The 23,063-nt window shown below is 52.7% G+C and overlaps 1 protein-coding gene across 2 annotated transcripts in view; it reads left to right on the forward strand.

The window, feature by feature from the left end:
- Positions 1 to 15,571: 15,571 nt before the first annotated feature.
- Positions 15,572 to 23,063, forward strand: part of RBM19 (RNA binding motif protein 19) — a 68,594-nt gene continuing 61,102 nt past the window's right edge. The window contains exons 1-10 of one of the 2 annotated variants that reach the window (XM_064674665.1): positions 15,572 to 15,722; positions 16,474 to 16,656; positions 17,509 to 17,640; positions 17,860 to 17,898; positions 18,438 to 18,645; positions 19,726 to 20,003; positions 20,486 to 20,560; positions 20,813 to 20,891; positions 21,635 to 21,706; positions 22,524 to 22,724. In XM_064674665.1, coding sequence (XP_064530735.1) covers positions 15,687 to 15,722; positions 16,474 to 16,656; positions 17,509 to 17,640; positions 17,860 to 17,898; positions 18,438 to 18,645; positions 19,726 to 20,003; positions 20,486 to 20,560; positions 20,813 to 20,891; positions 21,635 to 21,706; positions 22,524 to 22,724 — 1,303 coding nt within the window. In that variant the 5' untranslated portion in view covers positions 15,572 to 15,686. The remainder of the gene's footprint in view (positions 15,723 to 16,473; positions 16,657 to 17,508; positions 17,641 to 17,859; positions 17,899 to 18,437; positions 18,646 to 19,725; positions 20,004 to 20,485; positions 20,561 to 20,812; positions 20,892 to 21,634; positions 21,707 to 22,523; positions 22,725 to 23,063) is intronic. The other variant, XM_064674666.1, reaches the window with a different exon arrangement.

Consider the following 23,063-nt stretch of genomic DNA (forward strand, 5'->3'; position numbering starts at 1 on the left):
CAGGAAGAGGTTCTTCCCCCAGAGGGTGGTTGGGCACTGAACAGGCTCCCCAGGGAAGTGGGCACAGCCCCAAGACTTCCAGAGTTCAAGAAGCTTTTGGACAACGCTCTCAGGTGTGTGGTGGGATTTTTGGGGCTCTTGGGCACACCTCTTGGTCCTGGTTCTGTCTTCACCAGATGGGCTTTGGCCCCAAGGCAAAGCCAGTGACTCTTCGGAAGAGCAGCAGCTGTTATGGGAAAGCTGCAGCTCTTTGGGATACTGGAGAAAAGTGTGTTTTGGAAGATTTCAGGGGGGAGGAGGAGAAAATACCTTCTTTGGGAGATGGGGGGTCATGTGCTTGCTGTCTGGGCAGGGCCCACAGCTGGCAGCATGGGACACCTCTGTGACTGGTCTCTGCAGACCCTGGTGGGCAGTGCTTGGGGACATCAGCTGAGGGATGTCCCAGGCTGGAGAGGGCAACCAGCCCTTATTTGAACCTCTCAGACCTTTCTGAGCATTCAGTTGGTTTCATTGTTTATGTCAGGGTGTTCTCCAACTGGATTACAGACTGAAAGGGAAAAATCTTTCGTGTATAAAATCTGCCACCTGAGCAGCACCTCAGGGTCCTTCTCTTGCATTGTCAGAAGAGGAGAGAGGGTGTCCCATCTGCTCTCTCTGCCCAGAGCCTGGCTGCTCACCCCATCCTGACATGGGGCTGTTGGCAGTGGATGAAGAGCAGGAGCAGCTTTGGGCAGAAATGTAACCTTGTAACCTGGACACCCAAGGAGGGTTTGAGTTCCCTGCCTGAATGCTGAGCTGCAAAACCAAATTCAGTGTTCTGTGAGATGGGAAATAACCCTCTGGCATCCCAGCCTTATCTGCTCTTTCCTGCCCATCTATTTTTGCCATGGAAAAGGGAGAGAAAAAGGGATTATACATTTGCTTTTCACAGCCCCCAACTGCTCTGCCTGCGTGCGAAGGGCACAGGCACTCTCTGCCTTATTCCTTTTCTGGATCTGCTGGTGTTTTCTCAAGGAACAGCCATCTGGAGCACTTAAATTCTTCCCTCACCTCCAGCCCATCCCCTCTCAGGCAGCAGGATGGAAATCCTGCAGGGCTCAGAGATCATTTGGCTGCAGCAAAACTCAGGGTGGACTTAAAGTGTGGGGTGAAAAAAACCAAACCAACCAATAATTTCACATTAAATTTGGCCTGACCGACCCCCCTGGTGTCCTTTCTCTGCAGGGGCTGCCCTTGGTCTTCAGCTGCTGTCACTTGCTGTCACTTGAGCAGAGCATCTTCATGTCATCTGAGGAGGCTGTGGGCATCAAGGAGAGACCTGTGTCTGCTTGTCCTTCCCCCAGTGCTTTCAGTGTTTTGCTTTGAGGTTTTAACCTGTTGACAGGTTGTTTTCTCTCTACCAGGGCTGGGGGAGGAAAAGAAATTGCTACAAAATGCTCAGGGTCTGTGGGATAACACCAAGGTTGGCACAGGTTGCAGTTTCCACCAGTATTTTTAGTTGGGAAAAACAGAGATCTGGCAATCTGGGAATTTTTTGGGAGCGTATTCTGGCGTATTACTTTAGAAAAGTGAATTTCTCCTTGAACCCAAACTGTTCACCTCTGTAATTGCAGAATAGCCCAGTCATTTGCTTTGGAACAATCTTTCCTTTAAATTTTATTTAATCTTTGATTTTGAGGGTCTTACTCAAATTGATTGAATTACTTTGGAGCAAAATATCTTGATGAGTCAGTGCTTTAAATAAATTTCCAATCTATTTACTTGCAAACCCAGGGTGTTCTGTTGTGAATTGGGACAATTCTACTCAAATCCCCTCTGTGATAATTCAGCTACATGTTTTTGTGCACAGATACCTACTACTGCCCCAAACCTGGAGGTGTTCAAGGCCAGGCTGGATGGGACTTGGAGCCACCTGGGCTAGTGGAAGGTGTCCCTGTCCATGGCAGGGGGGTTGGAACAAGAAAATCTTTAAGGTCCCTTCCAACCCAAACCACTCCTGAGCCAGAAAAAGTTTGTTATTATGAGTTTGAAAGCAATTTAGTCTGCTTATTTCTGGTCTAAAAAGTCTGGGTTGCAGGTCTCTGGGTGGATGAAAACTTAAGGAGGAATAATTCCAGTTCATTAAAGGGTTCAGGACTGGGACAGGGATTTCCTGGGCTGGACCCACGAAGCATCCCGTGGTCCAGCACTGATCACTGGGGGATGCTGCGCCCGGGGGATTTCCATGGAGACGGGAAGATGCCGAGTTTGAGATGCGGTTTGGTGGCCTCTGATGTCGCCGGGGTGGCGGTAGCGTGGCCGGATCCCCCCCGAGGGGGCGGGGGACCTCCCGGGGGATGCCCCAGCCCGTCCCGGGCCGGCAGCGCTGCGGGAGCTCTCGGGGGGCTCGGGGCGAAGGGGGCGGGTGACACCTGGTGGCAGCGGCTCCTCGCCGGGGCTGTGTCCCCGCAGCAGAGGCTGCTCGGCCATTCCGGCTCAAATCCCGGAGTCTGGGACGGGGAGAGCTCCTCTAGGCCCCCAAACATTCCCTGGGAGTTTGGCTGCCGTCCGAAGCGCCCGCACAGCTCGAACTCTGCCAGGGTGTGCGGGTGGAGCCGGGGGCCAGGAAGCCCCGGTGCTCCGCAGGAGGATAAATTCCCCAGTTTTCCCCCCTTATGCCAATCAGGGAGTGAAAGTTTCAGCTGTGGATGGGTTTTTCTGGGTTCGTGCCGTGATGGGGACACGGTGGGCTCAGTTCACTCTGCCCTGATCCTGCCCAGTGGACTTAAAACCTGATGGAGGGTCTGTAATCCAACATGAACTCACTGCTGTGAGATGCCAGGGAAGCCAGAACTATCAGGGGCTGGAAACCTTAGAAAGCAGAGGGCTGTCTGTCAGGGGATGTTAAACAGCAGGGCTTGGAGAAAACTTGGGATGTCCCTGGACCACTGGCAGCTGAGGCTGTAAATCCATGCACATGTGGCTGCCTTGCCTGACTGCCTGATGCTGGCTGGTGCGAGGAGGAGGATGCTGAGCCAGCTGGGTGTCCAGACTGGCCCCTTCCTGCTGTTTTTTATGCACTTTGTGTCTTTTGGGAATCTGCTTCAGTCCCAGATGTTGAGATAGAACATCAGGGCAGAGCTCTGAGAATTCATCACACCCTGAACTGCACCCAGTGCCTGTTCCAGTGCTCCGGTGTGGGGAGGAAGGACAAGCACCCTGCTTTTTTGGGAGATGGGGAGGTTTTACAGTGTCTGGCTCTTTAGGCTGCTTATTCTGTGCAGGAGAAGGTTAATCCCTGGACAGGGATGGTGGTTGGGACTGTGCTACTGCTGAGTACATTGGAGATATTCTTACTCCCCTTGATCTCCTTATGCCCTGGCTCTCAGCACCCTCCTGCCACTGTCCTGGTCCCCAGGAGTGACAGGGATCCACCTCCCCTGAGCTGCTGTGGGAGCAGCCTCAACCTTTGCAGTCAAGGAATAAAGTGGCAACTCCAGCAGCAATCAGGGACTAAAGTGGCCCTGGGGGTTTTGGTACCTGTAGGTCACTGGGCTCCTGCTCTTTGGCTTGGACATCCCTTCCCTGGCTGCCAGCAGCATGAAGCAGGGTCCATCTGCTCTGTGTGTGTATTTTTGGCGGTACAAGGTCCCTGCTTTGAGTCCCCATGGCTTTTTGGGGTGGGAATTTCTTGGTTCATACAGATCCCTGTGGAAGCCGGACTTGGAGTGCAACTGGGATTTTGTACATGATGGGGGGACTGTAGGTGTGGATACTTCAGTGCTGCAAATAATAAAGTGGATTTGTAGTGCTGTGGGGAAGGAAACATGGAGTGAGACCCTATTTTGGGGGTTGTGGTTCTGCTCCCCCCTCATGAGCCAATATTGGAGGGGGCAGGTGCTCCCCACAGAGGCTTTTGAGAGCTCCTCTTTAGGCAGCTGAGTTGATGGAGGGTTAATGATTCAAGAAGGATGGAAAGGTTTAACCCTACCCTGCCTCAGCCACCATTTTTCTGGTTGGGTGGGCAGGAGGCTTAAAATGCCACTTTGGCTGGCAGAAAGATGGGGGCCAGGGGAAGGGTGAAGAAAAAAAAAAGGCTTTTACTTCCAAAAATAACTGTGGAACAAAATGAAGAGGTCAGAGGGCGAGCAGGAAAACGGAGAAGTGCCTTCCCCAGGGTGCAGCATCCCTGTTCTCATCCTCTGAGTACCTGAGGAAGGAAAGCTTGGCTGTATTAAAGGCAGTCCCCTGCTGCAGAGCTAAAACGAGCTGTGGCACGGTGAGCACTGGCACGTGTGAGAGCAGACAGGTGATGATGGCACAGGGCATCTCACTGCCCTTCCTCCACTGCCTGGTTGGAGTTGAGCCTCCCCCAGATCACCCTCTCAACAAACTCTTCTCTTCTGTGCAGTCAGAGCTGGGATACAGCAGGACATGGCCACGGTGGCATCGCTGTGATGGTCATGGCACCTCTCATTGCCTGCCCCTCTGGATCTTGTGTGGTGATGCTGCAGCTGCTTCCCAAGCCCAGGACTCCCATGACTCTGGCATGGGGCAGGAGGGGACACTGAGGGGCTCCTCTGGTCCCTTACCCACGTGTGTGCTGGTCCACACCCGTGGGTGTCTGTCTGGAGATGAAGTTGGGATTACCCAGAGGGTGGAAACATTTGTGGGGTTTCACCAGGCTCTGCCTGCACTGGAGGGAAGATCAGCAGAGAGGGAGAAAGGACTGGGGTCTGCTGTGCATGAACCCAAGCAGAGGCATGAGGACATGTCCAGGCCCCCTTTGCAGAGCAGGATTTGATTTGGATAAAGGGAGATGCTGGGACCATGTTGGTGGAGGAGCTCTGGCTGGAAGTGTTGCAGGTGGGGAAGGAGGAACCTGCTGCTCTGGTGGCTTTTATTTTTCCCCACCCCACTTGATCTAAACACCAGTTTCCCACCCTTACACTGAGCTCAGGGCTTTGTGAAGAAGATATTTCCTCTAACATCTTGGCACTGAGCTGGTCAGAGGGAGCAATCCATGAGCTGGCAGCTTTTCAGCACCAGGACACAGGGAAATCCTGTAGCTAAGTGGGAAAAAATCAGAATAACACCCCAAAGGGTGTCTGCTGACCAAAAGAGACCATCCTGCAGCATCCCTGCAGGGCTCTGTGGCCTCATTACCCAGGGCAAGGTGAGCACAGGGGCTGTCCTTGCTCCCTGGGCCCAGCATCCATCCCTGAACCCAGCACCATCCCTGCTCCATGTGAGGGGTTTCCCTGTGGGTCCCAGTGCTTGATGCTACAAAGTCCTCCTCCTGTGCACTGAGCTGTCCCCCCAAAACAGGGATTTACAAAAGGAGATGATGCAGGGAGCATTTCTTACAGCAAGTGTTGATTGTGCATTTAACCACCAGTGGTGGCCAGCGTGCCAGGAAATGCTGTTCTTCCTTCCCTTCCCAGAGCTGGGAGATGATAAACACTGGGGTCTGCCTCCATTCAGCTGTGATCCATCAAGGCAGGGGGGGGACTGGCCCCAGAGAGCGGGTGAAGGGAGGTCAGTGATTGTGTAAACAGGCACTTTAGAGTTCACCCCGAGCTGGTATTACTGTAATTCATTAGAGGTGTCAGCCTGCTTTGTAGTTCCTCGCTTGGAGAACCCCTTGCCTGGCAGCTTCCAACATCCAGCTTTGCCAGCAGGAAAATAAACCTCGGGAGATGGCTTTGCAGGAAGCAAAGTTGCAGTTGCAGCATCACCCTTTAAAAAAAAAAAAAAAAAAAAAAGTGGGATTTGGAATCTCTGTGTTTCCAGGCCAGGATCTGTTGCAGTAACAGGGGCTGCTCCTCTGCTGGGGGCCCTGGGGTTGAAGAGCATTTTGCTCCTGCCAAAGTGAGGTGCAATGTAGTGCCTGTCCAGGCAGAGCAAACTCACTGCTGGAATTGTGGAATTTGGTTAGGGGAGGAGTTGGGGCTGAATTCTTATACTGAGTGTGCAAATCTTCTGATAGGATTCCTGTGTTTCTCTGATGTTTAATACCTCAGGGTTGCATGTTTTCAGGCACTAATATATTGCCCTAATGAGGGTTTCTCCTGTACTGGGGCACCTGCTGCTGGAGTCCTCTTTGCTCCCAGCAAATCCATGCTAAGGGAGATGCAACGTGATGCCCACTGCTGAAATTACAGAATTGGCTTAGAAAAAGCTGTGTGGGCACTAAAAGCAGTTTGGGTTGTGCCTCTAGAGAAGGGATGGACACTTTGAATGGGGTGGGAGGAAGGAACAACCCTGGATGCAGTGGGACTGTCATCACTCGTGGTCTTTGCATCAAGCTCTGCTCAGTGAGGAGGGTGAGCTGCAAGGCACAGCACCTTGTTTTGGCAATAGGACAGGGGGAAATGGCCTCAGGTTGGATATTAGGAAAAAATTCTCCATTGGAAGAGTGGTTAAGTGTTTGAACAGGCTGCTGTTTGAACTGCAGGGAAGTGGTGGAGTCACCATCCCTCTAAGTATTCAAAAAACAGACAGACTTTGCCATATGTTGAGTGGGCACGGTGGTACTCAGCTGAGGGCTGGACTTGATCTTGAAGGCCTTTTCTCACCTTAATGATTCCATTCTTCTGAACAAATTACTATTAACCCAGGTGACAATTTCCATTTCTTCCTTATCTGCCTCCTCAATGCCACAACCTGCTCTAATCCCATCTCTCCACTCGCCAAGCCCATTACAGAGTGCTGCATTCCCAAATGATTCCAGCCTCTCCTGCCCTGTTGCCAAGGGAGTGAGTGTGTGCTGGCAGGGGAAACAGGCTTGTCACGGACCCACCTCTGATGCCTTAGTGCTGGAATGAGAAAACAAGTGTGGGCTCCCAGCTCTGTAGTCACTAATAAACCATCTGGCTTTGCTTGTTTTAATTGTGTGGTGCCCTGATGAGGGTCAGCGAGGAGAGAGGGTGCCCTACATTCTCACCCGTGGCATTTGGTCAGGAATAATTGTGCTGATCCCAGCACTGGGGCCTTTGATTCCCGGCCAAGGGAGGCAGGTGCTTTCAATATTCCCCTTGCTAAGCCTCTCCGATGGGGAGAAGTGTTTGCAAGATGCATGTGGTGGAGGAGGGAGCTCAGCCCGGGGAGGTGGCAAGTCCTTGGCCGGGGCTGCCCCATGGCCTCGTGTCACAGCCGTCCCTCGTCGCGTCTGCCCTTGCCCTGCTGCCTGTCCCTGTGTGCAGCTCTCCCGAGGTGTCAGGGGTGGCCTGTCACCCTGTGCTGCCTTGGAGCAGCTTCAGCAGTGCCCAGTGCTCTGCCCTCCCTTCCCACTGCTGTCTGTCCCTCGCTGCTCTCCTGAATTCTCCCTCCATCCGTGCCCAGGCGTCAGCTCTGGTTAGTCCATTTGGGGTGGGATGAAGGAGCTGCATCCCTGCACCGAGGGCTGTTCCTGCAGCTCAGGAAGCCTCTGGCCACCTCCATCACCTTCACAAAAGTGAGGGTCCTTGGGTTACCCCCAGTGCTGGAGCCCAAACAGCCCAGCAATGGCAAAGGGAGGCTGTGGTTGCACCCTGGCTGTGTCACCAGGCTTTCTCTTGTGCCTCTGTTTCCCTCTCTGTTCTTTGATTTCAGCTTCCAAGTGCTGAGGTGCAGAACTTTGATTAGACATGGCTGTAGGTGCGGGCTGTGGATCTTGGTTTGTTACCAAGTGGGGAAAAAGAGCTTTTTGTGGTCTGTGGGATATTTTGGCAGGTGAATCCTTTGGGCTGGGTGTTGTCTGACACGACTGTGTCTGTGGGGATATGGCACTGCTGATCAGGCCATCCCTCCTGCCTTACTGCTGCTTACTGGGTTCTCATTTTTGTGGCAAATCTTCCCAAGGGGTCTTCCAAGTGAGATTTACTCACTTCATGGGGACATCCAGCACCTCCTGGCCCCACATCCTGTGGGTCTGGCACAGGGTAATGCCTGGGCATGGCATTGCCCTGTCCCAGTAGGGCAGAGCTGGGGTTGGATTATTCATTCCCCAGCTGCCATCCATCCTGGTCTGAGTGGAATGTCTGCAGCTGGAGGGGGCTCAGGTTGGAGAAAAGGGGGCTCAGAGGGGACCCTCTTGCTCTCTACAACTCCCTCATGGGAGAGTGGAGCCAAGTAGGGGTCAGGTTCTGCTCGCAGGTGACAAATGACAGGACGAGAGGAAACAGCCCCAAGCTCTACACCAAGGGAGATTTAGATTGGATATCTGGGAAAATTTCTTCATGGAAAGTGTTTTAAAGCCCTGGCACAGCTGCCCAGGGCAGTGGTGGAGTTCCCATCCTGAAGAGATTCAAAAGACATGATGGTGTGGCACTGAAGGACATGATTTAGTGGCTCGACAGTGCTGGTTAGTTGTTGGATCTGATGGCTTGGAGGTCTCTTCCAACCTAAATGATCCTGTAATCTCAGCCATTCCCACTTGCTGTGGCAGCCTCTCCAGCTCACTATGGAGGCAGTCAGCAGCATCCCAGCACGGAGCATCACCACTCTGGAGCAACCTTGAGCTGCTGGTCTGTTCCCACAGCTCCCTGCCTCCCAATTCCCAAGCTCTGTGCCAGCGCCATCAGCTCTTAAGCCCAAAACTCTTCACCCACATCAAAAACAAACAAAAAAAAGGCTCATCCCTGCTGGCTTCCCAGCCCGGTGCAGGAGCAGACATCTTCATGTCTTTATTTTCCCAGGGATTGCTGATAAATCCTGTCTCCATAACCCCGGCCTTGATTGACTCATTATCAGGCAACGCACGGCGAGGAAGCGACCTGTGACCCCACCTGGGGACAGGGGGTGACCCTGACGGAGCCGCCCTTATCGGCTTTAAAAGCTTCCCTTTTTAACATGACAGAGGAGCCTTGGCCAAGCCAAGCAATGCCTGAATAGCCATGGAGGAGAGGAGGGTGTGGGCGGGTGCAGGCACGTGGGGTGGGATTATTCCTGCTGGCTGAGGTTGGGAAGAGCCTCTGCTGGGGTGAAAGCTGTGACGTGGTTGCCATTGGAAGAGCCAAGTATCGTGGTGGAGTGGGGCTGGCTGTAGCTCAGGGGGGCTGAGCTTGCCTGAGTCCACCTGTTCCTCCAGACAGGCTTCCCACTGGGATTATCAGGAGAAAGCCCAGCAGGAGATAAGAGTGTCTGTGGGGGAAGGTGACATGGGACAGGCTTGGCATCAGGGCCCAGCCCACACATGGGGCTGCCCTACATGCTGCCACCCACACACCTGGGATGGACAGGGGCTGGGAGCTGTGTCTCTGCTGTCCCCAAGCCCTGGGTGTCTGTCAGGAGGGGCTAATTTGTCTTCCCTTTTCCTCCCAGCTGTTTTTATAGCAAGTGACCTTTCAACCCTCGGCTCATCTTTTTGGAGGCGATAAAAGTCTTGGGGCATCACTGACCCGCTTTTCCTTCAGCTCCCTCTCCGAGGGGAAGGTGCAGGAGCTTCAGGGTTTGGAGCTGGGATGGCAGAGATGCTTACATGCTCAGCATGTAGGAGTGGGGATGAAATCATTGAGGGCAAAAGAAGAGATGAAAATGCCACCACTTGCCTTGCTGCAGGGAGGGTAACACCCTGCTCAGGATGGGGCAGACGGGAGCAGCTCTGCTGCCCTCCACCCTGGGTCAGGGCATGGATCACTCCCTTCCACGGGCTGAGGGCTGCCCTGCCCGTGTGGGTCGCTGATCTAACCCCCTCAGCTCCCCAGCAGGGATTAGCTGGGATGGGTTTCTGCCAAGTCCCGGCTGTCACTGTGTTCCCACCTTTGATCAGGAGTCGGCATTCCTGAAGTGCTCCATCTCCCACATGTTGCGCTGATCAAAGGCAGCTGTTGCCTGGACCCTCCCCTGAGTCCATTTACACACATGCACACACCCCTAAAAATACAGAAATAAAGGGAACTGAAGGTGGTGGTGGGGTGATGGATGGGGGAGAGACTGGGAGAGGGGCAGCAGCAGGAAAATCCCTCTCCCTGGTCTCCTCATGGTGGATCCCATCCACACCCATCAGAAGGGCTGCCATGGGCCTAAAGAGAGATCTGAAGGGTGACTTGGGGCAGCTTGGGAAGAAGTTGGACCTTATCTGGCACCTGGAGGAAACTGTCCCTGGTGGGTGACAGCAGTAGACTGGGCTGGATGCAGCTGTGGCAGAGACAGCCAGCATCTCCCATGGCTTTAGGTGGGAGACTGGATTGGCCTTTCCTTGAAGTCCACTCCAATCTCAGCAGTCTGTGTGTGCTCAGTACCAAGGTCCCTGCAGTCCCCTCTGTTACTGGAGACACGTGGGCTGGTGTGATGGGCAGAGTGATGCCATGAGGGGTTTGACCTCACAGACCATCTGCAGCTCTGCCAGCCACCAGCATCTGCTCCTTCAAAGGGAGAGGAGAAAGGTCTGAGACCTGCTCTGGTGGTGGCTCCTCTCCAGAGCAAGTGTGGTCCCATTAACAATGTTTTGGCAGATGATTTATTGTTCATTCACAGGATTTAACTCTGCTCCCCAGCTCCTGTAATGCAAAGGACTTGGATTATCTGGGGTGCCAAGACTTTCCTGAGTCCTCCTTGCTGGCTCCTTGTGCTTGATGAGATGGGGAAAATCTCCCCAGCCCTTCCTCGTCCTCACATTCATCTGCTGTTACTCAGCATTACAGTTTAGCTGTGGGGCTTTGAAAAAACACAGTGTCCACCCAAAAACTGCAGATAAACAGAGGGCAGAGAGCAGGATCATGGAACACACCTGCAGACTGTTTCCTTAGCTGAGACAGCAGGTTCAGGGGAGGGTTGGTCTGGTTGAAAGCCAAACTGTGCTACCCATGGTGACATGCAGCAATCACACCCCCAGGCAAGGACAATAGTGTCCTGTCCCTCTAGCAGAGCAGAGGGTCCAGCAGGCCAGGCTGGGCAGAGTTCAGGGGAGGGGATGAAGGCCTTCAGAAGGGCAGTTTGTCCTCCTCCTCCCTGGCCCCATCCCGTTGTGCAGCACACTGTAGGGGCAGGTGTATCAGGCAATGAGTTTCCAAGCACCAACTGTGTCATTAAAGGTAGCCTTTTATCTCCTTCAGCGTTGTCAGGACAATTGGCTTATACAAGGAGGGTTCAGCCGTCTCCTCTCCCAAAATCTAATGTCTCTGGCAGCAAAACTGAGGAGGTTCAGGCAGCATTTCCAATAGTGCTGTTAAAACAACGTTACCCATTTCAGCAGGGTGCCTTGGAGGGGTGTCAGCACACAAAAACCAGGTGGTGAGTGTTGCTGGGTCACGTTCATCCCTGTCCTCACTGGTACCTGTGTGTTAATTCAATCAGCAGAAGGTCCTCAGCCAGGTTACAGCCCTCTGCAGTAATTCCCTGAGGCTGAATTTTGCTCATTACCCAGGGAAGGACTTAAGGTCTGAGTGCCAAGGAAACCAAGCACCTCCAGTGTTTACTGCCATGGAGGACTGTGGTACACTCAGAACCCCCCACAGCCCCCAAACCTGCTCAGCAGCATCTTATGAGCACCAGGAGAGCTGCCTGGAGTGAGGGATCCTGTCCCAGTGAAGGTGACCCTGGCTCAGATGGATCTTACCTTCCCTGTTCACCTTCCCCAGTGTCCAGCAGTGGCCAAGGCACTCCTGATCAGACAGGCATGAAGGGCACCCCGGGGCTGTGCTCGTCCTTCCCAGGCAGGGCTGGGCCAGGGATGGCAGCAGCAGCCTCCAGCCCAGGGATGTCCAAGGCACAACACCACATCACAGCAGCTGCTCTGGCTCAGGGCTCAGGGCCACAGCTCTGGCTGCCTGGGGTGGCAAAAGTGGCACCTGGAGAAGTTGGGGGGAAACCTCTGGTGCCCCTTTGGACAGTGCAGAGGCCGTAGAGCAAGAGCAGCATCTCTCCAGACACCGCAGCAGACTTTGATCTGACCTCTGCCTTCTCATACCTGGAGGCAGACAGGATCTGCAGCAGCTCCTTCCCTTCTCTCCTTCTCAGCAGCACTTTAACCCCGGTGCACTCACGACCCGGAGCACAATGTCAGGGCCCCTTTGCCCCTCCGCCCACACCTGCCTCTCCCCACTGACACACGGCCCCGACACCACGGTCCCTTGCCCTAACCCTGCTTTCCAAAGTTCATTTCCCTGGCTGCAGGCAGCCCATAATACCATTTTACAGCCAGGTGACCCCTGCTCTTTGGTGCTGTGCCAGCCCCTGTCCGGCCAGTTGAGGGGCCGGGCACGTAACGCGCTCCGACAGCTCGGCTGGAGGGAGCTCACGGAGGGACCACGGCTTCCCCTCCCTCCAGTGTGGGGCTGACAGAACCATGGGGGCTCCTCTCTGCCCGGCATGGCAGGGGGGATTTGGAGGAGTGAGGGAGAAGGGACATCACTCAGACCCTGCCACCAGCCCTTGGACACCCGAACACGGAGCCAACTGGAGGGGCAGGAGGCAAACCTGGTGCCCTCTCCAGGCAGCACCCCGGATGTGGGTTGATGTGCCACCTTTGCTGGGCACATCACCTCCCTGTTACCCTCTGCCTCCTGCTGCTACAAGCCAGTTCAGGGAAAAAAAAACCTGGGCACAGTCCTTTTCCTTCCACTTCCCCACCCGGCTCCCACCCAGCCTTCTGCATCCATCCCATCCACTGCTGGGAACACCTCACCAGGAACAGGTCCAGCACACAGTGACCCTGGGACAGGAGTTTCTCACCCTGGCATCACCAAGGACAGTAGTTTCCATGGCGAAAAGCATCCCAAACAATGCATTTGGACTCCTTCCCTGCCTCTGCTTTGGAGCACGGGCTGTGTGACCTGCACCCAGTGACCCACGCAAGCTGGCTCTACAATGCCCAGTCTATCCCCTGCCCATGCTCTGTGCCAGCAGCAAAAGGGTTACAGATGATTTTCAGGACAGATATTTAGGTACTGGGAGCTGCTTTCCAAAACCTTGTCAGAACCTTCTCAAGACAGGGCCTCTCTCTTGTCTGCTCAGGGCTGGGGTCTCAGAGCAGAGGGTGCCTGCCTTGGGGAAGGACCTTTTGTGGTGCAGCAGAGCCACCAGCTGAAGGAGCAACTCTTGTCTCTCTGATCCCCTTAAAATCTCCAGTTTTGCAGAGAAAGGATGTTCTAAATCTCACATTTGTAAACTTAAAACCTTGACCCACCCTGGGGAGCAGAACCAAATCTAAAGTCAGTGTGTATGTAAAGCCTGTGCTTCTGTACTGAATCTTTGCATCCGGGGAGGGATAAATTTGTTGTTTTCAAAGAAGTGAGATTAGTAAAGCTGAGCATCTCCATGGACTTTGCAAAACCCATGTCCCTGCATGGGCACTGAGGTTTTCCTGTTGGGATCAAGAGCCCTGGTGCCTGGCTCAGTTAGGCACTGCTCTCCCAAGCTTCCCAGGAGAACTGGCTCTTTCTGATCCCAGGCATCCTTAGGGGTCGCAGCTGCAGCAGTTGAGCACTGGGCCAGGCTCTCACCTGGGAAAAATCATCCCCAATTGCAGAAAATTTCCATATTAGGAGGGAAATTGCAGCATTAAGTGCAGCTGTGGCTGAGGACTCATGGGAAGCAGGATGGATGGACACAGCCAGGATCAATCCCTGTCCTGGCAGTGCCGGGCAGGAGCAGGAACAGACAAGGTCAGTGCTGTCTCCAGCGTGGGCAGGAGCTGGGCACTGCTGCTGGCTGCACACAGCAGGTGAGGAGGAGATGGGGAGGGAGAGAGGGGGACAAGTGTCTTGGAGAGGACAGGGATGACAAGGGCAAGGTCTGGAAGCGTTAGTGATGGTGAGAGTGTCCTGTCAGTGCCAGCCTTCATCCCCAGTGACATCCCTGACAGCCCGGCCAAGGACGAGGCAGGAGCAGAGGGCACAGGGGGGAGGGAGAGGAGGGAGCTGTGTCCCTGTGCTGTGACACCTCACAGAGACTCCTTTGAAGGGCAGGTGAAGGGGCACAGGAGCCCCCAGTTGGGGCTGTGGGGGTAGAGGGGTTTGTGCTGAGCAGTTTCCCTTTGAGCGGGGCACCGGATGACATTCCCAGCACCATCCCACCCTCTCCTGCTTCCCATGCACTGAGCCTGGCCATTGTCCCTGCTCTTCCTACCTGGAAAATAAATGCAAGTGTTTTCCTTGCTGCTCTCCTGAGGAGAGAGCATTGGCTCAGGCTGGAATCTGCAGTTAACCATCCTACATTCCAGTCCCACCAGGACACTGGGATATAGCAGTGGTGTGGCTGGGTCAGGGCTGTCTCCCCCAGAGAGCTCTCTGCCCTGTGTTCCCTGATGCTCTGAGCCTTTGGGATAGGCTCAGCCAGCTGAACTGGACTCAAAGGGGCATTAGGACATGGCATGGGGGGAGTGGAAAAGCTCCATGTTGGGGGGGCTTGATCTGGGCAGAGGCATCTCCATCCCTGGGGTAACTCCAGTGTGGAGCCAAACTGGGCAGGGAGACAGTGAGGTCTGTGCTGGAGCTGAGAGATGCCCTGAGGATCTTCCTCTGGGAATAAAGGTGTAAAGTCAGACTTTGGGTCCAGGTTACTTGTAGTGCCTTGTGTAAGATGGACAGAGCTGGGCTGAGGGGCTGTGAGCAGGAGGGGATGTTTGAAGGTGAACAGTCCTGCTTCCCCAAGGTATGCTCACCCTCCAGCAATGGATCATGGAATCGTAGAATATCCTCAGTTGGAAGGGACCCACAAGGATCATCCAGTCCAACTCCTGGCCCTGCACAGACACCCCAAAAATCTCCCTCTGTCCAAACACTCCTTGAGCTCTGGCAGCCTTGGGGTCGTGCCCACTGCACTGGGGAGCCTGTTCAGTGCCCAACCACCGTCTGGGAGAAGAACCTTTTCCTGAAATCCAAATTAAACCTCCCCTCACACAACTCCAGCTGCTCCCTGGGTCCTGTCCCTGCTCACAGAGAGCAGAGATCAGTGCTGCTCCTCTACTGCTCCTCACAAGGAAGTTGTAGTTGGATATTTAGGTAGAAAAGGACCCACAGTGTTTAATAACCTTCAAGGGATTCCCCCCCCCCCATGATTTTTGCCCTCTTTTGTCCATGGGACAACACATCTCCTGGCCATGGGGTTATTTAGCTGTTGCTTGGAGGGAAATTGTTTTCCCTTAGAATCACAGAATGGTTCAGTATTGCAGCGACCTTAAATCTCATTTCATTCCACCCCCTGCCATGGGCAGGGACACCTTCCATAGACCAGGTTGCTCCAAGCCCCGTCCAACCTGGCCTTGGGCACTTCCAGGGATGGGGCAGCCACGGCTTCTCTGGTCCAGACCCTCCGTCCCCCTTCCCTCCTCGCTCCTTCGTGGCTTTTAGAGCCGCGGGGGACTGCGGCTTCCCCTCGCTCAAGCCCAACAGCTCCGGTGGGAATTCGGCTCCGTGGCCGCCCGGAGCCGGGACCGGCGGGCGCCGAGCTCCCTCCTGCGGCCCCGCCGAGCAGCGCAGACAGGCCGGGGGACCGCAGCCGCGCACCTCGGGGAAACCCGGGGGTGATCAGAGGGATTCTCCCCCTGTTCCCCCCCTCGCCGCCTGTCGCTGTCCCCCGGTGCCCCAGTGACGCTCCCCCTGCCACCCGCAGGGCCCCGTTGCTAAGGGGCCGTTGCTAAGGACCAACATCCGGGTCCCGCCGCCCCCCCCCGGCCCACGTGACCCGCTGGGAACATGGCGGCGCCCACGGCGCGGCGTGCGCGGCGCTGAGAGCGGCGGCTCCGAGTGCTCCGGGCTCCCCTCCCCGCGGCTCCTGTCGCTGACATGTCGCGGCTTATCGTGAAGAACCTCCCCAATGGGGTGAGACCGCCGTGCGGCTGCGGAAAGGGCCGGTGGAAGGGGTGTGGCGGGTGTAGAGACGGGTCTGAGGGGATGCGCCGGGGGGAGGCGGATGGGAGGGCAGGGAGAGGCACCAGGAGGGGAGGGAGTCCCGCGGTGTGGTGGGGACGGGGGTGAGCGGGAAGACACCCCCCGCCCCCGGCAGGGAAAGTTCTTGATTCGGGTTGGAGAGAGGAAGATGTTTTGATGGGGGAGCAGCGAGATGTCGTGGCGGAAGGGGCTCTAAGGACATAAGAGATTGTGAAGATGTACTGGGACGGGGGTCTTCCTGGGAGAACGTGGGGATTCCCTCGGGGGTAGGATAGTGGGGGACGTTGGGCAGGGAGAGCTCCTGGAGTGGTCAGGGAGGTGCCCTGGGGGGCTGGAAGCAGCGTGTGGAGGTGCCCCAGGGCAGGGGAGCTGGCAGCCCCTCAGGGTGGGGGAGCAGAGCTTGTGGCCATTGCCCTTCCCTCAGTGCCTGGGAGGTGGGTACAGGTGCCCACTGTGCTGCTCTGCCCCAGTCAGGTCCTCCACAGGATCCCACCGTGTTCCCTCTCTGTCCATGGAGGGGATTCATGGAGGGCTTAAGAGATTTGGTTTCCACTGTTTGGTTCCTACAGCCCTTCAGAAGCCCTTTGATAGAGAACATTTTGTTTTGGACTTGTCCACAAAGCATCTCTGTATTTGCATTCCATTGCTGACTTCCCTTCACGTTGTCCTTCCTCTTTCCCAGATGAAGGAGGATCGCTTCAGGAGACTGTTTGCTGCCTTTGGAACACTGACTGACTGTTGCTTGAAGTTCACCAAGGATGGCAAGTTCAGGAAGTTTGGCTTCATTGGCTACAGGTCTGAAGATGAAGCTCAAACGGCCCTGAAGCATTTCAACAAAAGCTTCATAGACACTTCCAGGATCACGGTGAGTTGGTGCTGAAAAATTATCTCCTTGGGATTTTTAAGAAGGTTTGGTGTTGAAGATTTTGGGGGTCTTAGGGGTGAATAGCTGGGATCAGGAAAGCCTGAAGGTGAAGGTCTCTGCAGTAAAGCAGCAAAGCCTGGTGCCAGCTCTCACTGCTGGAGTCTCAGCAGGTGCTGGGTTCAGCTGGGCTGTGGTTGTGCATAGCAGTGATTTCAGGGCTGGTTGGAGCAGCACAGTCAGATTTTGAGCTGTCATAATCCAAAATTTTGAATTTCAGCTCATTTTTTCATTTCAAATCTTGCTGTTCTGGATAGAGAATGATTCAGGATAAGCAGGATAACTTATTTGACTTGACTTGCATCAGGAGCTGTAGTTACAGGACAAGGGGGAATGGCTTCAAATTGAAGGAGGGCAGGTTTAGATTAGGTATTAGGCAGAAATTCTTCCCTGTGAGGGTGAGAAGGCCCTGGCACAGGTTTCCCAGAGAAGCTCTGGCTGCCCCATCCCTGGAAGTGTCCAAGGCCAGGTTGGAGCAACCTGGTCTAGTGGAACATGTCCCTGGAACAACATGAACTTTAAGGTCCCTTCCAACCCCAACCATTCCAGGATTATGTGATGATATGACTCAGCTTAAATGAGCAAAACAAAGTGTTTCCCATGTTAGATTGTTTCCCATGATTGAACATGTAGCTCTGTGCTTTTAAAATGAACATCTGTATGAAGTCGCCTGTTCTCCTGCACACACCCTCCATCCCTTTAGGGTTGCAATAAAGATTCTTGAGTGAAGTTATCCAGCAGTTACAGAAGCAGACTCTTGAACATGTGTTTAATTAGAGATCTGATTCTTTCCAGGTGGAGTTATGCAAGTCTTTTGGTGACCCTTCAAAACCCAAAGCGTGGAGCAAACACTCTCAGAAGGTTCCTGCCTCAGAAAAACAGACAGAGAAGCCTGTGGCAAGTGCAGCTCCTGCAGCCACAAAGAAAGTGAGTCTTGCCTGATCCCTTGAGGCTCTGATGTGTGTCAGTGATGTGGCAGAGAGAAGGGTGGCCTGGTGTGTAGGGAAGGGGACAGAACAGCTGGGACAGTGGATGTTGGAGTCCTGGTTCTGGGATTTTCTGCCTTGGCATCTCTGTTCCCTGGACCATTATGTTCCCTGAAATTGGTTGTGCTTCTAATAAGCCTTTCTAATTTTTTTCCCCAAGGATAAAAAGAAGAAAGATCCCACGGATAACTTGAAGGAGGTGAGCTGAGGTTGAATTGCAGTCCCTACATCCTTGCTAGCTTGTTTTAACAGCAAGAGTTGAATAGTTCCTTTCTGTAGTTCTTCCCATGCTATTAATTCAGGCTGTGACAGTCCAGTTCTACTGCAACAAACTCTCATTTTAACAGCCCCAACACTGGGGTCCAGCCTTTTAATTGTCAGGTACTCCCATGTGACCACACTCTGCATCCAGGACAATCCTGTTTCAACATTTCTGGGTTTTAACCATGTGCAAGATTTTTCACATTTAACTTCTGCATCTTTTGCTCTTTTTAATGTTTTATTTTCTTTTTTAAAGTACTTTCTAAAAATGAATTTTAAAAAAAGAGTAGGAATGAGAGATCTCATGAAGACTTTAATCACTTTAAGGGCTCACCTTGTCAGTGTAAATTGAGCTCTCCTTAAGGGACTTTTGTTTTTACTTTGCTGGAAATGAGGGGGTATCTTTATTTCAAACTCACTATTAGCTTTCCTGTGTCTGTCTTCACAGCTTATCTGCTTTGTTTCTTTTTTTAACAGCTGGAAGAAGATAAAAAATTCCAGGAGTTCTTGGTGGTTCACCAGAAACGGTCTCAGGTGGCCACTTGGGCTAATGACACTTTGCCAGAGGAGCCCAAGAAGAGCAAACCAACAGCAGCAGCTGATTATCTCAACTTTGATTCAGATGAGTCTGAGGAGCTGAGTGAGGATGGGGATGAGCCCTCTGAAGATGAGGAGGAAACTAAAGGTACCAAAAGGAACTGTCACTTGTGTTGGTCGTGGTGACTGTGAGGGCAGAGGTGCTGCCAGGACCCAAATCAGAGTCCTTCCTCCACACAGAGACACTGTAACAAGGAAGGTGGTTCCTCAAGCATGGTGCTCATTCTGTGTGCTGTGGATGTATGGTTGTTTTCCCAATTTTGGGGAAATGTGGGAAATGCAGTTTCTGATATTTTCTGGTATTAAGCATCTGTGCCTACCCCTGGGTCCTCAGGGCAGTGTTAGGGAAGAGAACAGGGCAAAAAGTCTGCACCTTTCCCTTAAATGCTCTCCTGTCCTGCAGCTACTTTCATCCCTGGGATTTCCAGAGCTGGATGTGGTTTGTGTTTATTTAATAACCTGTCTGTGAACTTATCTAGTCTGCCTTTGCTTGCATATTTCTGGAAATGGTGTGTGCTTGGGCCCTGTTGGAGTTGATGGGAAGGGACAGAGTTCAGTATCTTGGATCCTGAAAGGAAGACTGGAGTAGTGGGTTAACTTAGAAGACTGGGAAGTCTGGGCTGCAGTCTAATGTATGTCTTTTAGAATCCAGTGTCCCTGCAGCAGTGATGGGTGTGGTTTTGGAGCCTTTCTCCCTCCCTACATGGTATTTCCTTATGCTGTTCCATTGGAGTGAACAGCATTTTCCCTGCTGCTCCTCTTCTCCCTTTGGGTAACTCAGGTGTAGGTGTGACTTGGCAAGGGGTGGAGGGGTGTTTTGGAGGAACAGCTTGTTCTGTCCTTCTCCTTGCAAAACTAAACTGAACGTTTTAAAACCTCCTCTGTGGTCTGCTTGGAGTATTTAGTTAAAATTGTGACGAAATCCCTTGTCGTGGAGTTCCTCCATCTCCTCTCTAATTTGTTTTATACATGAACTGTTGCTTTGAAAAAGAAGTTGTCAGCCTGGAAGTGCTGAGATAAAATTGCTCTGCTGTTCTCAAGCCTGTCATTCTCATGGAAAGGGTAGAGGAAGGGGATTGTCATGATTGTGCCAGTTCTCAGCTTTTCTCTGGCTGAGGAAAGAGCAGCAGCATCTGTGTGCAAAAATTCTCTGGTCTCTCCTCCCCAGCAGCAAAGAAAGGAAGGAAGAAGGCAGCTAACAGCAAAGACCTCTCAGATATGGAGTACCTGAAATCTAAAGTGGTGAAGGATTCTTCCTCCTCATCCAGTACAGAGGAAGAAACAGATACTGAGGAGGAGGTGGAAGAGGAAAGTGAGACTGAGGAGGATTCAGGCATTGCAGAAACCATTGGCACCTGCACAGATAAAAAGGGGAAGGTAAAAGCCCAAAACACACAGCAAGAGGCACCAGTGGAGAAGAAGAAGAAAAAAGGATCTACAGTAGAGGTACAGCTGAATTAGACTTTTGTCTTCTCTAAAGCAGGAACTTTATGGGTTGTATGTGTCTGTCAGTCTCCCTAGGGGTGAGCTGAAGGCCTGTGAAGGCTGCAGGACCCTCTAGGTACCAGCTGCTTTGGCTCACTGGGTGAGAGCCATTAGAAAAATCTCTTCTTAGGAATGAATTCCTAAAGATCAGCCTTCCAAACAAGTGCTGCTAGTGCCTCTTTTCAGAGGCTTTCCTGTTTTTCCCTGTGTCCATCCCTGTGTGCAGGAAATGCTGTCCTGCAGAACTCGGTGTCAGTGACGGGGTGTGACTGTCCCAGCCTCCCAACCTGCCCCCCAGGCTGTTGTGGTGATGAGAATCTCTCGATATCCCCTCCCACTCTTCAGCCTCCTGTTTGTTGGACAAGACCAGCTTGTTGTGCTGTGATTTTTCTTCTTTCATTCAGCTTTTTTTTTTCCTTTATTTTCCCCCTTCTTGTGTGCAGAACCAAGGCAGCTCAGCAGAAGCCAGCACCCCGTTCACAGTGAAACTTCGCGGTGCCCCCTCGAACATCACTGAGGCAAGTTTTGTTACCCAGCTGGGGATGGAGGCTCCAGAGGGGGTTCTCAACATGATCTTTGCAGAGACTTTTCACTTATGGAGCAGTTTTGAGGGTTGTGTGGGCAGTCAGGGAAACTTTAGAACTGGCTTTGTGCAGAGACGTTTTGTTGCACGGGGTGTTTTTTTTATACTGGATGTAAAAACCTAAGTCTGCAACTTGCTGCTTCCTGCAGCTGAAAACTTATTCAGACAATTGTAATTCTTCCTGCAGGAAAAGATTCGTGATTTCTTCTTGCCTCTGAAGCCAGTGGCAGTTAGGATAGGAAAAAACACCCAGGGGAAGAATTCAGGTAATGTCTATGTGTGGAAGGGGGGGGGGTGGACCTGTGAGTTAGGGGACCTCTCAGTCCTTTTTATCTGCTCTTTTTATCTGCAGTTTCAAAGCACTGACTTGTGTCCTGATTATTCCAGACCTTTCTATGACTTTGCAGCTCTCCTGCCCTACTTGCTGTCCATAGGATGCCTGGGGCAGAGTAATTGTTGGCTGTGCTCCCTTAGGAGTAGCTGCAGGATCTGCCTCCAGAATTTTCCTAAACATCCCAAACCATGCCAAGGAAAGGCCTGTTCCCCTGGGATAGCTGCAGCAGCACCCAGGGACTGTGCTGACCTGTGTTTATGGGCTGCAGGGCAGCCTTTAGCCAAGGTGGGTCTCCTGACAGGCTGTGACTGCTGGAGGTGCCTGTGAAAGAGTTTGGAGCAGGTTCTTGGAGTTGTCAGGGAGCTTGGCTATGTGCTCTTTTCCTTTAATAGCCTAAAAACAGATGCACCTTTTGTTTCCTCCTGTAGATACCTGTAAAAGCCTCCTTCAGCTGTTAAGTTGGGCTTCTTTGATTTGTGTGTAGAGAATAAGCTTTTTAAAGGCAGCCTTCCAGTCGGACGTGGCCGTTTTCAGGCTGGATCGAAACTTTAATGGGAGCTGAATGCTTTATCTATAGGAATCTATATTAGAGAAAGCCCAATTCACCCTTAATTAGCCAATTAGTGGCTGTGTGTTCCCCACATGATGCTCAGTTGAACGTTTCCTTCCTCCAAGGTTACATCTTTGTTGACTTGAAGAGTGAAGCAGAAGTGCAGAGGGCCTTGAAGAGAAAAAAAGAATACATGGGTAAGGGCTGTTTGTTCCTCCTTGTTCTGGCTGATGCCACTGGCAGGGTGCTCAGCTGCTGGAGTGTTCACTGTAGGAGTATCTCCTGTTGTTTAGTTTTTCCCAGGCAGATGGTGGGGGTGGTTCCTCTGCTCAGCCCACACGGGATAAACCCGGTGCCGTGTCAGGAGGAAGTGACTGAACTGTGCGTGTTCCTCTTGGGCCCTCGTGTTTTGTCCTGTGCTCGAGGTGTATCTTGTTCCTGGGATAAAAGTGATGTTGTTTCAGTCTGGTTGGGATCTGTACAAACAGTTCTGTAAGCCTGTGCTTGAGACTTGTGCCTGGCCTTAGTGGAACTCCTGAAATTACATTTGCAAAACCCACATGCAGAATGGGAACAGCTGCTCAGGAGCCTGGCTGGCACAGGCAGAGGGGCTGGAGCTCCCTGAAAGGAAGGGAGACTGAGGAGTTGTTGATAACCTGGTTTTTATGAGGACTGATCTCTTGTAGCTCCCACCACCTCTTTTTATTTATTTTTTTTTTTAAATCACGCAGAGTCCTGCTCAGAGCTTGTGGGATTGGGGTAGTAATTGTTTGTGGGATTGGGGTAGTAATTGTTTGTGGGATTGGGATTGTAATTGTTTGTGGGATTGGGATTGTAATTGCTTGTGGGATTGGGATTGTAATTGCTTGTGGGATTGGGATTGTAATTGCTTGTGGGATTGGGATTGTAATTGTTTGTGTCACTGCTGTAACCCTGGGCTCTTTGTGCACTGATGTTGGCTGCCCATGGCCTTGGGAAGCACCTAACGTGTCTCTGTGTGTGGTTGGGGCTCAGGTGGACGATGTGTTGAGGTTTCCCGATGCAGGAACACCCCAAAAGAAACTGTTCCAGCAAAACCCACTAACCAGCCATGGCAGAGAAGGCTGAGGGATGATGAGGAGGAAGAGGACTTGTCTGAATCAGGGAGACTCTTTGTCAGGAATCTTCCCTTCACGAGCACCGAGGAGGACTTGGAGAAGATCTTTTCAAAGTATGGTGAGTGTTTGGTGAGTGTTTGCCCGGGGGCTGAGACTTGCAGAGCAACATCTTTCCTCTGTAAACACAGAGGTTTTCGTGCTGGGTGTGAATGGACAAAGCTCCATGTCCCACATCTCTTGAATATGGCCCAGCTCTCATTATCTTTATTGCCTGGTGTGGTGGGGTGTGCTTGGCAGGAGACTTATAGATGCTGCAGGTAAGAGGGGAATCTCTGAGATACACCCCAAGTTTGTTTGGAATGGCAGGTGGAAGCTTGGAGTTTCCCTTTTCTACCTTGAATTTAAACAGATTTAAGGCTATCTTTGCGTTTGAGTGTCCTGGGGGCAGAGAGGGTTA

This window comes from Pseudopipra pipra, chromosome 18 (genome assembly GCF_036250125.1).
Source record: "Pseudopipra pipra isolate bDixPip1 chromosome 18, bDixPip1.hap1, whole genome shotgun sequence".
Taxonomy (NCBI): domain Eukaryota; kingdom Metazoa; phylum Chordata; class Aves; order Passeriformes; family Pipridae; genus Pseudopipra; species Pseudopipra pipra.